We start from the raw sequence: 12,500 nt of genomic DNA, 5'->3' as shown, positions 1-12,500 counted from the left end.
AGTGACCAAAACATCCGGTGATTCCCCTGGCTCAGTTGAAGTTCAGATCACTGACTTAAGACAGGAATGCTAACAAAGAAAGCTCTTCAATGATTGAAACATTACAAGATGGAGTAGCCATTGATTATCTTCAAAGTACAGTACAGTAACTTCCCTTAAAAATGGCAAATATTTTACAACCCAAAACAAAGATGGCAAGAGAAGTCTGTTTTTCACCACAAAAGCAACAAACCAGTCAAGATAAAGAAGTTCAAAATAGACAACTACGAAGCTCCCGTATGTTGACTCTGAATGAGTTCGCACTCTAACAACAATAACACTGTCCACAACCATGGAAGGCTGCATGTAGCTTGTAGACCTATCAGCAACTACACATGAAACTCATTTTGTGGGAACATTATTTTGCACTTCAATGAAGGAGAAACAAGTCTACTTAAAGGGACTATGTCACACCCGGCGCATGCGCGCGTTGAAGCGAAACTCTTTGAAAACGTTAGGTAAACTATTTCAATCTTCGTCGGGGAATGAGTCTGATCGTTCAAATCTGCTAATATCCTTGTCATCGTTGGAAATTTTTTTAAGATTTATATGCAGAAGCTGTCTTCAGTGTTGGTAGAATCTGTTTGTTGCGGCATTTCGGTAGAGTTCTCGTTTAATTGGCATTGTCACTGAGGCAAAGTTGGTATACGTTCTTTGTTATGTCGTCCCGTGGCGGCCGTCGACCTGGAAGCGGTCGGAAAAGGATCCACGACAGTAGTTACACGCGAATTAAAGTCTGGCAGAGAGGCCATCAACGAATGTGGTTGGATTCTATCATTTACTCGTCGTGGGTTTCGGCAAAGTTGAAATGCGGTTACGCAAGCGACTCGGCATTTGCATGCCATCTTCTATCTTTGGAGAAGCGACGAAGGTAAGTTTTCGCGAACGTGTATAAAATAATCTGGTTATGGTATCGTTCTGAGGATACATCGCAATTTTTATTGTCCTAATTTCTTTTTTTTTTCGTCAAGGGAAAGCGAAAGAAATGACTGTGAATCTGAAATCAATCAAGTAAGCCATCGCCGAACGCTGAGAAAGCGACCACGAGAAGAGCCACCAGAGGATGTCAGTGATGGTATGTTTGAGTTTATATTTAATTAATAGACTCCCAAAATTCAGAGGTATACGATACGATACAAGTTTATAGTTTGTATTTGTACAATAGTATAGCATTACTTGAGAAGAAGCAAACAAAAGTGGTCTGAACATTACTTTTCTTTTTCAAGGTCCTCTTACTTCGACTCCTGTTCAATCCACGGCTAGAAATAAAAAAAAATTCTCCATGCAGGAAAGTCCCTTAAACCTGACCTTGTCTTTCAATGAGTAAGTTGCATACTGTGTATTCTGTTATAATAACCGGCAGTACATATGCAAGGGATACGCTTGTCAGTTTCACTGAAAACATTTCAACACACTGAAGTGTTTGTGCAGGGTTTATTGCAGTATCACTTAGATTTATGTATGTGGATTTCTATTTTACTTTATTACCCGGGTAAAATACATGTAGCTACATTATAGCACTTCGCATTTGTTACAAGAGATTACTTTCTGAACTATTTTATGACAGCCTGTATATTTATGTTGTTACATGTAGGTCAACGTCAGTGGACATAACTGGTTTGAGTGAAACAGGAGAGATTCGCACAGTTGCAAATTCTACATACAAAATTCAAAATGATTCAGTCATTGTGTCAAGGGCGTCCATGTCAAGCAGCTCATCAAGTGAAGAAAGTGACGATGAGATGTCATGTTTTGGTGAAAGGTGAGTTGTATCCTGTTTTACTGCATGTTTGTTAATAGTTCAGTGGCACTATAATATTATTGTGATTGTTCATTAAGAAAACTGCTCAATAGAACAGGTAGGAATTTTCTTTTTTTGTCATACTTTATTTATTTTTACAGTGAGAGGCTGGATGAAGCCTTGTGTGTCCTCAATCAAAACAGGGAGTTGGATGAAAGTGAAAGTGAAAGTGAAGAGGAACAGACGTTATGGTAGGTATAAAATAAGCATGAACTGAAGAACTGAAAAATATAGGTCGGTGGGAGGGGGGGGGGGGGGGTGGGTTGTGGAAAATTATTTTGTCGTCTTTATCCTCATGACTGGAAACTTCAGGTGGACGATAGTCCAGTGCTGTTATAGGGTGTTTCACTTATGTATATCTTAGTGATGTAATGGTACAAGAGGTGCTCAACATAAGTCACAACTGGCTGGCCTGACACGTGGTTTTGGATTGTAAATTGGCCATTTTCACTGAATTTTCCTTGAAAACAACCAGGACAAATATCATTATGTGCATTGACTGAAGATTGGATAGGTAAAATCTGACAAATGACAGACTTCTGACCTCAATATACCTGTCTGGCTTGCCAATACTGGATAATGGTAAGCCCTTATGTTTGTACAGGTAGATGCATATGTTTGTAAACCTGTTTTCTTGCCTTTGCTACAGGGAAGAAAACTTTGAGTGGGAAAATGAAGAACAGGAGGGTGTAGATGAACTGGATGCAAGCCTTCTGCAAGAGTTGCCTTCAGTGACCACAACATCTGAACAGGAGCACCAGCAACCTGCACCTCGCTTGTCAACCCAATTAGAAGAAACAGTGAATCAAATCCAAAAAACATCGAAGTCTGTGATGACTCAGACAGACAAAGTCAACAGCTCAACAAGGCCTTCTGTTCCGAAACACAAGCCAGAATATGGGCCACATCAAAAGTTTTCTAGGAAATATGAAGAACACCAGTACCAGGAAGAACTTGGTCTCATCAAGGGGACAAAAGTTATATGCTCTCTTGACCTTTTAGTACAGCAGTTGGGAGGAGGTTGCCAGCATCATGGCTGTATTCATGACACAAAAGTGGATTACACTTTATGTGGCACAAGTGCCATGATTCGTTCCAAATGCTCTGCGGGCCACATACGGAGATTTTGCACCTCAGGCGAGGTTAACAACGTTTTGTCAAACAATTTTCAGGTTGCTGCAGCTGTGTTGTTGTCTGGCAACAACTTTTCCAAGATTGAAAAGTTTGCAGAGTTTTTGGGGTTGTCATTTATCTCGCCATCAACTTTTTTCAGGGTACAGAAATTGTACTGTATACCAGCTATTGAGGAATGGTGGCAATGGATGAGAGGAGAACTTGTTGTCGAATTCAAAAATGAAGAGCTGGTCGTGAGTGGTGATGGCCAGTGCGATTCACCTGGATTTTCCGCCAAGAATCTTTGCTATTACCTGATGGAAGTTGTGACGGAGTACATTTTGGAGGTGGAAGTCTTGGATAAGCGGCATGTTGGAATGAAATCGAGTACGATGGAGCGGAAGGCACTAAACAATTCACTAGAACGGCTAAAGAATGTGCTGACGGTTATAGAAGTATGCACAGATGCTTCATCCTCCATAAAAAAACTCATGGGTAATTGTAAATTAGTAAAGTGAATGTATGTATATTTTGTAGCCCGGTCAAAATGAGATTCTGGTTGAATGAAAACCCCTTGTCTCCTTTCCCTAATTATTCATGGATCATGAATAATTAGTGTTTGAAGACAAAGGAAATTGAGAATCAAACTAGGTTAAAATTATTTCAACTTGAATTTCATTTTGACCTGCAACATATATATATGTCATTATAGACTAACCATTGCATATAGCAACTTTTGAGTTTAAATTTATTTACAGGACCAGTTAGAGTCTTTGGCAAAGTTTGTACCCAATTTAAGGATACTTACTCTGTGGTTTTTAATTAAACAATAAATTTATTATGCACTTGTGCTTGTTGGATGGGATAGTTATATAGGTATTTCATTAGCTATCTCATAAGGCATATCCAAAGCATGCTTGAAAAATAATCGTTAGATATTACAGCTGAAGATTGTTTCTTTTTTGTTAGATGAGCTCTTGATTGACATGTCTATATTTCTTTTGTAGCTGAGGACTTCAAAGATGTATTTCACTCCCTAGATGTCTGGCATAAGGCTAAAAGCATTAGAAAATGTATTCAAAAGGTAATTGTTGCTTTTGTTGCCCATGGAGTGAAAGAGACCAGCTGTTTGACTTTTTGGCTTAGTTTTGTTTTTGTTTCAGGTTGCTGCCACCAAGGGAAATGAAAAAATTGCAGAATGGTCAGACAGAATTATCAATCATTTCTGGTACTGTTGTTCTGTTGCATCAGAATGCGATGATAAAGTAAAGGCCATTGCTCTTCTAAAGGTAATGTTATTGATAATTAGTGATTTGAAACATTCGGCCTTTTAATAAGATTTTGTGCAAAGAAAGTCATGCCTAACATAGCAAAGGGTATCAGGTGGATTTTATCTGTTGGGCTAGAGACATTTTTGAATTTTTTCAAAAACAGAAGTACTGTAGTAAAAATGACTTTGTGTGAAATGTATATCCTTGTTACATTGAGGGAAAGAGAAAACAGGAAGACTGATTTTGCACTTTGCAAGAGCTTGATTCATAATTTCATAAGAAGCTAAATCAGATCATTCTTTATCATAGATTTTTCAAAAGAAAATATTAGTCTAATAATAATAAGCATCATCAGGATGTTTGAGATAACATCTAATTCACCCTTTGACAAATCCCACGTTTCAAACATTAGTCTCAGTTCGAAAACTAACAACCTACTGTAGTAAGCAGGCCATCACAGAAAGGACATTGAAAAAAGCTGTAGTGGCTTGGTTTGTATTTCTCATTATTTTTCTAGAACAAATGGCTAGGTTTGCTTCACCATATGTGTGATGACCATGAATGGACTGGGGGACAGTGTGCACATGGGGATATTAGTCCAGATGATGAGCAGCCACCATGGTTTGACCGGCGGGACAAAGATTTTAATGCACTTCAGAAAGTGATTCTTGAGCCCACTCTCCTAGAAAGTTTCAAGTACTATGTCAGATTCAGGTATGAGTGCAGAGCAAACTTTTTCAAGATTGTATATACGGAAAAGTTTCAGGTGAACTCTAGATGTATATAATACTCTATTAATTTTTTTGCCTATTGGGTTTCTCTTTCTTGTGCATCAGTAATTTTCTTACCACATTCTGTCAACATGCATAATACCTAAGTATAAATAGCAAAAACTTTTGAACACTTTTTACTGTGAAAAGTGCAATTGTTTGACATGTCTTTCCATTCGTTGCCTTTAGACATACAGGTTCGCTGGAATGTGCCAATAGCATGTCACTGGGATATACACCTAAGAGATGTTCTTACACGTAAGTTGAAATATGTACTTATGTGGGATCCCACAGTCAAGAATGTTCTTGTTTTTTCCCAGGGGCCAAATGATGTGAGTATGAATGGCTACCAAAAGTTCAAATCTAAAAGATCTCATTTTAGGAGGGTTTTACTTCACAGCTAAACAAACTAGAACTGCACATGAATGACGGCACCCATTAAATTTACAATATATTCAAAAATGATGTCACCAATTGTGACATCATTTTGACATATTGTCTCTTTTATTAGGTAGTAATATGGGGACTTTTCTTCAATTTTCTCTGGCTAGGTTTCAAGTGTACAAGGCAAGGAGGCAGCTTGCAGTAATAGACTGGAATTATCATGTTGACAGAGCCACTGCCACGAATGAGAAGAAAGAGGCAAGGCACACCAGAAAGTATAACCAAAGGACGAAAGAATGGAACACCAGAGTGGTGAAGGTATCCAAAGACTTTGGATACATACCTATCCTGATGGCCAAAATATTCAAACGGCGATTTGAGGACCTAAAACCAATAGACCGTCATGTGTCATTGTGTGAAGATGACCCAGCAAGAATTGCTCCAACAATTGCTGAGGTCCCCCCTGTTCCCTCAAAGGAACTGTACATAAGGCACCAGTCAAGGTTTTCAAAATGTAAAACAAATTTATTCACATCAAAGCAGTCAACTGAAACTGACAAACCATAACTATTTCAATGGGTTCTACAAGATAGGTCATTAATAAAACCTGCCATGTTCCTTGAGGGTTGGAGCCCCAATATTTAAGGGTAATATATGTCCTCACTTGCTCAGTTGTCACAATAAAAGTGTTTTTTTGGGCATGTATAAAATGTTGTTGGCTATTGTGTTTCTTTCCAAATTAGACCTTTCTAGCCGGTATGTATAGTTTTCATAGAGCGGTTTTCAATTGAGTGTTGAAAGTAATTAGATAATTACTTTGGTTTATGATTACTTCACTCAGTGATTGGTTCAAAGTTCTCGCGCCATTTTTTCAACCAATCAGAAGTGAAACCAAAACCAATCGTGGCTCACGCGTGCACATTTTCCCGCGCTTTGTGTCGGCTATATGTCATTACTTCGAGTTTTGATTGGTTTGCCGGATTGTCTCAGTCCTTTTTGATTGGCCAAAGTAATTACTTTGGTTTTGGTTTTACGACACTCAATTGAAACTCGCTCTAATGTAGGTCATGTGATGTTATTGTAATAAATAAAAGACAAATCCCCTTATCACATGATGTACATTGGCAAAACCAAAATTTACAAGCTAAAAAGATCATTGCATAGTAAAACTTTTGGCAAATACAGTATCACATGACCTGAAGGCTAAATGGCATATCTTTATTTACTCAGGTCAAAAAATCTTCTTTTTCTTGTTTCTTCTCTAGCTGCATTGTAAACAACAACAATATCGCCTCTGACAAATTGACCATACTCTCGTAGAAGTATTTTGCCAATATTGTATTTGGAGGTGAACAAAACAGTAATTCGAATGTTATATCCTGAGACACTTAGAAAGGACATCAACCTTTTTCATATTCTGGGGATGACTGTAAGTGATATCTACTTCAGAAAGCTGTGATGTTGAAAGGATTCACGGTAAGCAACAGGGATAGTTGATCCAAGCAATGTAACGCTGATCAAGGATTGAACACAATTTGAGGTTTTAGCTTTGTAATCAGAGTAAAGGGTGAAATACAGAACAATAACAAATAAAAGGAAACACCATAGAAGTTGGAAAACTATACATAATTTCCTTTATCATTTGGTGCTTTGAACCACTGCACCCTGGATGCCTACCATGGTTGGGGTTTATTAGAGATAACTGTGTGGTATGGTTCTTCTCAAACGTTTACATTATTCTGGTCTGAATCCTAGGTATACACCAGTTGCTGAGGGATACTGCCTCCTAACCCTAAGAACCACACAAGATGGAGCAACCTTTCGATTCCCTTTGCCTAAATACCCATACCTGTCTATGATGAACTGTCGATAAGCAGCTTTGCGAAAAGATGAAGTACTGTTATCTTCGCGATCATTGCGTATATCAGCCCTATTTTTTATACACAGTTCAAGAACTTCTGCATCTAAACATAACTTTTCAAAACGCCTTTTAGATGTGATGCAATTCCTGTTTCCACAACATTTATTTTCTATCTCCTGAGCCATTGGTTGGCATCGCCTACATTTGCACCAGTCTGGTGTTGGCTCAGTATGTGGATTGGGAGGACCTCCACTGCCAGCAGATTTATCTGAGCATTCATTACGATTTGTAGAGATATTGTTCTCATAGTCATCATCATCTTCCATGATTAGAAGACTGTCAACATATTCCATACTGCCCACCCCTCGACATAGTGCCCTTGCACAAAGCTTCCGGACCATCTTTTCATCTAGGGTTGCAATAAACTCCTAAAAATTAAAGAAACAAACAACAGTTCAGCTTCATTTACATTTTACAAGATCAGTTGGAATAATCTATCAAGTATAAAATATCTATCCTGCCAACAATGAATTGCCTAAACAAGACTAAACTATTGTAGACTGGAGGTGACATGGTTATGTGCAGTAGGAGTAAAAATAGGCACAACAGATTGTTTTGCAGCTACAAAACCTTCCACGTAGCTAACAGAATGAAAAGAGTATCAATTTTGAAACAAGCAATGTTGAAAACCAATGATTGTTCACTTACTTTCACTCTTCGATTCTCTAAAACTCTCTCGTCCTCTTCCGTCGGCCTCACAATTGAAACAACTTCACTTGGTACTTGATTTCTCTAAATATGTTGGAATAACAACAAGCTGTAGGTAATTTACTCGAAAAAAAGACCGAAATTTGGGATTACTTATACAAATGAGTGAATGAAAGCGACATGTTTACCTCCTTGTTTTGACAAGATTTCCTCTTCGTACCGCATGAGCAAAACTCTGTACAACGCACCTTAGCGGTTTTACAAGGGCAGCCACGAGATTTAGCCGTGGTTTTCCGCGAGCAAGTTGTCTTACAATTGCAAGGTTCAGCCTAAACGAAAGAAAGTGTACTCAAACATAAGCATGTAAGCATGCACTGATCTTATCGTACGCTGATCCAAGTATAAAGGCTTTATAGAAACAAGAAATCGAGCATCCAAACTTACCGAAATCGAGTCACTTTCAGGAGACACAACGTCCATGACCGTATCTTTGACAATGAAAGAATAACAGCGCGAAACAAGAGAACGATTCCTTGCAGACGAAGCTACGCAAGCAATGGCGGAAAGTAAAACTTCAACACCTCGTCTAAACTGGACCGAACTGCGCATGTGCCCCAGCTGACATAGTCCCTTTAAGTATGCGAGAGTAAAGAAAGTCAATATCACCTGTGAAATTTATGTGAACACTTGCAAACCAGGATCAGCAATCATACCAACTGACCCATTCACAGAGGTGCTTGCCTCAACTACACAGCAACCAACAGATGACAGTATCACACTCACAGGAAAAATCTTAGGCATAACTCAGTCTTCTGCTTACCTCTTATCTTATTTACCTGCTTATTTAGTACACAGCTTCAATGTAAATAAGTGGTAACTTTTTGAATTCTGTGTATAATAAAGTTATTATTATTATTATTATTATTATACTTTCCACTGACCTGCTGCTTCCAAAAAAATACCCAGATCTCAGTGTGATACTGAGACTAGAACAGTGGATGACTTAAACACCACAAAAAAAATAACAAACATACATTACAGTGTATGTATATAGTGCTCAATGAGTACAGCAACAACCATAGAAGTGCTTTATATTACTGAAATTTCAGAAAACAAAACAGTTGTCTGTCCTGACATTGAAGAAGAGATGCTTTGGGTACACACAGAGGCCTCTATGAAGCCATCGGTAACTACTATCTATTAAACAGATAAAACTTCTTTTAAGATATGTTCAAAGTTATTACCAAGCCACATATTGCAATAATTGTTGATACATATCGCTCACCGAAAGCACAAATTGCAAAAATGCTTTGGGTCTAGGCTCACCAAAAGTACCAGTAAGTCAAATGAAATGTGTACAGCTCCAGCACAAATTTTGGCTCAAAAAATTTCTGACTTCTGTATTTCATTGTTCACTTTGATGTAAACTGGTTCAATCAAAGAGCCCCCCCTTTAAAACTTGCTTGTTGGAGACAATAATAATAATAATAATAATAATTATTATTATTATTATTATCATTATTATTATTTTTATTTTTCTTATTATCATTATTATTAATATTATTATAATATATATAATAATATTACTATTATTACAATAATAATAATAATTATTATTACTATTATGATTACAGACAGTTCATATCAAGATACACTGCTGATAATAAGACCAGTAATCACCACCAACTGCCAGACACACAAGCCAAAACACACATACTTCAGACCATGTAGCAATTTGTGCTTTCATCAAACAACCCAAGTCAGCTTTTGTTTACTAAAAACATTCTTAACTCCTGCATGGGTAATAAAGGTTGTAATTTTGCATCAGTAATCACTAGATAGTTATTTTCCTCAATACTAGTATTGTTCCTCTTGGTTGCTACTCATTATTGCTTGCCGGCCTCTCCGCTTCTAATTTATTGTTATATTAGCACTAATGTAATATTATTATATTCTCTTTCCATTCAGAAGTTCGCATAGTGACCAAAACATCCGGTGATTCCCCTGGCTCAGTTGAAGTTCAGATCACTGACTTAAGACAGGAATGCTAACAAAGAAAGCTCTTCAATGATTGAAACATTACAAGATGGAGTAGCCATTGATTATCTTCAAAGTACAGTACAGTAACTTCCCTTAAAAATGGCAAATATTTTACAACCCAAAACAAAGATGGCAAGAGAAGTCTGTTTTTCACCACAAAAGCAACAAACCAGTCAAGATAAAGAAGTTCAAAATAGACAACTACGAAGCTCCCGTATGTTGACTCTGAATGAGTTCGCACTCTAACAACAATAACACTGTCCACAACGATGGAAGGCTGCATGTAGCTTGTAGACCCATCAGCAACTACACATGAAACTCATTTTGTGGGAACATTATTTTGCACTTCAATGAAGGAGAAACAAGTCTACTTAAGTATGCGAGAGTAAAGAAAGTCAATATCACCTGTGAAATTTATGTGAACACTTGCAAACCAGGATCAGCAATCATACCAACTGACCCATTCACAGAGGTGCTTGCCTCAACTACACAGCAACCAACAGATGACAGTATCACACTCACAGGAAAAATCTTAGGCATAACTCAGTCTTCTGCTTACCTCTTATCTTATTTACCTGCTTATTTAGTACACAGCTTCAATGTAAATAAGTGGTAACTTTTTGAATTCTGTGTATAATAAAGTTATTATTATTATTATTATTATTATTATTATTATTATTATTATTATTATTATTATTATTATTATACTTTCCACTGACCTGCTGCTTCCAAAAAAATACCCAGATCTCAGTGTGATACTGAGACTAGAACAGTGGATGACTTAAACACCACAAAAAAAATAACAAACATACATTACAGTGTATGTATATAGTGCTCAATGAGTACAGCAACAACCATAGAAGGGCTTTATATTACTGAAATTTCAGAAAACAAAACAGTTGTCTGTCCTGACATTGAAGAAGAGATGCTTTGGGTACACACAGAGGCCTCTATGAAGCCATCAGTAACTACTATCTATTAAACAGATAAAACTTCTTTTAAGATATGTTCAAAGTTATTACCAAGCCACATATTGCAATAATTGTTGATACATATCGCTCACCGAAAGCACAAATTGCAAAAATGCTTTGGGTCTAGGCTCACCAAAAGTACCAGTAAGTCAAATGAAATGTGTACAGCTCCAGCACAAATTTTGGCTCAAAAAATTTCTGACTTCTGTATTTCATTGTTCACTTTGATGTAAACTGGTTCAATCAAAGAGCCCCCACTTTAAAACTTGCTTGTTGGAGACAATAATAATAATAATAATAATAATAATAATAATAATAATAATAATTATTTTTATTATTATTATCATTATTATTATTTTTATTTTTCTTATTATCATTATTATTAATATTATTATAATATATAATAATATTACTATTATTACAATAATAATAATAATTATTATTACTATTATGATTACAGACAGTTCATATCAAGATACACTGCTGATAATAAGACCAGTAATCACCACCAACTGCCAGACACACAAGCCAAAACACACATACTTCAGACCATGTAGCAATTTGTGCTTTCATCAAACAACCCAAGTCAGCTTTTGTTTACTAAAAACATTCTTAACTCCTGCATGGGTAATAAAGGTTGTAATTTTGCATCAGTAATCACTAGATAGTTATTTTCCTCAATACTAGTATTGTTCCTCTTGGTTGCTACTCATTATTGCTTGCCGGCCTCTCCGCTTCTAATTTATTGTTATATTAGCACTAATGTAATATTATTATATTCTCTTTCCATTCAGAAGTTCGCATAGTGACCAAAACATCCGGTGATTCCCCTGGCTCAGTTGAAGTTCAGATCACTGACTTAAGACAGGAATGCTAACAAAGAAAGCTCTTCAATGATTGAAACATTACAAGATGGAGTAGCCATTGATTATCTTCAAAGTACAGTACAGTAACTTCCCTTAAAAATGGCAAATATTTTACAACCCAAAACAAAGATGGCAAGAGAAGTCTGTTTTTCACCACAAAAGCAACAAACCAGTCAAGATAAAGAAGTTCAAAATAGACAACTACGAAGCTCCCGTATGTTGACTCTGAATGAGTTCGCACTCTAACAACAATAACACTGTCCACAACGATGGAAGGCTGCATGTAGCTTGTAGACCTATCAGCAACTACACATGAAACTCATTTTGTGGGAACATTATTTTGCACTTCAATGAAGGAGAAACAAGTCTACTTACCGCGCACCGTGGCTCAGTTGGTTAAGCACCGGGCTGTCACGCGGGAGGTCGTGAGTTCAATTCCGGCCGGACCAACACTCAGGGTCTTTAAATAACTGAGGAGAAAGTGCTGTCTTTGTAATGACATCTGCAAATGATTAGACTTTCAAGTCTTCTCGGATAAGGACAATAAACCGGAGGTCCCGTCTCACAAACCTTGTTCACATATAACACTGTGGGACGTTAAAGAACCCACACACTATTCGAAAAGAGTAGGGGACGTGGTTCCCGGTGTTGTGGCCTATCTTCATCACTCACTTCC

At 37.2% G+C, this 12,500-nt stretch overlaps 2 protein-coding genes and 1 long non-coding RNA gene across 3 annotated transcripts in view; 1 reads left to right on the top strand and 2 right to left on the bottom strand.

Moving 5' to 3' along the window:
• Window positions 1-3,270: 3,270 nt before the first annotated feature.
• LOC138058002 (uncharacterized) lies at window positions 3,271-5,963 on the top strand. The gene is made up of 6 exons (XM_068903895.1): window positions 3,271-3,448; window positions 3,961-4,037; window positions 4,117-4,242; window positions 4,742-4,938; window positions 5,184-5,252; window positions 5,546-5,963. The coding sequence occupies exons 1-6, from the start codon at window positions 3,271-3,273 to the stop codon at window positions 5,943-5,945; spliced, it is 1,047 nt and encodes a 348-aa protein (XP_068759996.1). The 3' UTR covers window positions 5,946-5,963.
• Window positions 5,964-5,979: 16 nt separating this feature from the next.
• Window positions 5,980-8,528, bottom strand: LOC138058003 (uncharacterized). Its single transcript, XM_068903897.1, has 4 exons — window positions 8,392-8,528; window positions 8,136-8,276; window positions 7,948-8,031; window positions 5,980-7,667 (listed from the first exon to the last, which is right to left on the bottom strand). Exons 1-4 carry the CDS (start codon window positions 8,425-8,427, stop codon window positions 7,113-7,115), a joined length of 816 nt encoding a protein of 271 aa, XP_068759998.1. The 5' UTR covers window positions 8,428-8,528; the 3' UTR covers window positions 5,980-7,112.
• Window positions 8,529-11,181: 2,653 nt separating this feature from the next.
• The window catches only part of LOC138058004 (uncharacterized), a 5,348-nt gene continuing 4,029 nt past the window's right edge, over window positions 11,182-12,500 (bottom strand). The window contains exon 3 of the long non-coding RNA XR_011133769.1: window positions 11,182-12,294. This is a non-coding gene — a long non-coding RNA (uncharacterized lncRNA). The remainder of the gene's footprint in view (window positions 12,295-12,500) is intronic.

Source organism: Montipora capricornis, chromosome 7, assembly GCF_036669925.1.
Source record: "Montipora capricornis isolate CH-2021 chromosome 7, ASM3666992v2, whole genome shotgun sequence".
NCBI lineage: Eukaryota > Metazoa > Cnidaria > Anthozoa > Scleractinia > Acroporidae > Montipora > Montipora capricornis.
This window is presented reverse-complemented; position numbering and strand designations above follow the sequence as displayed.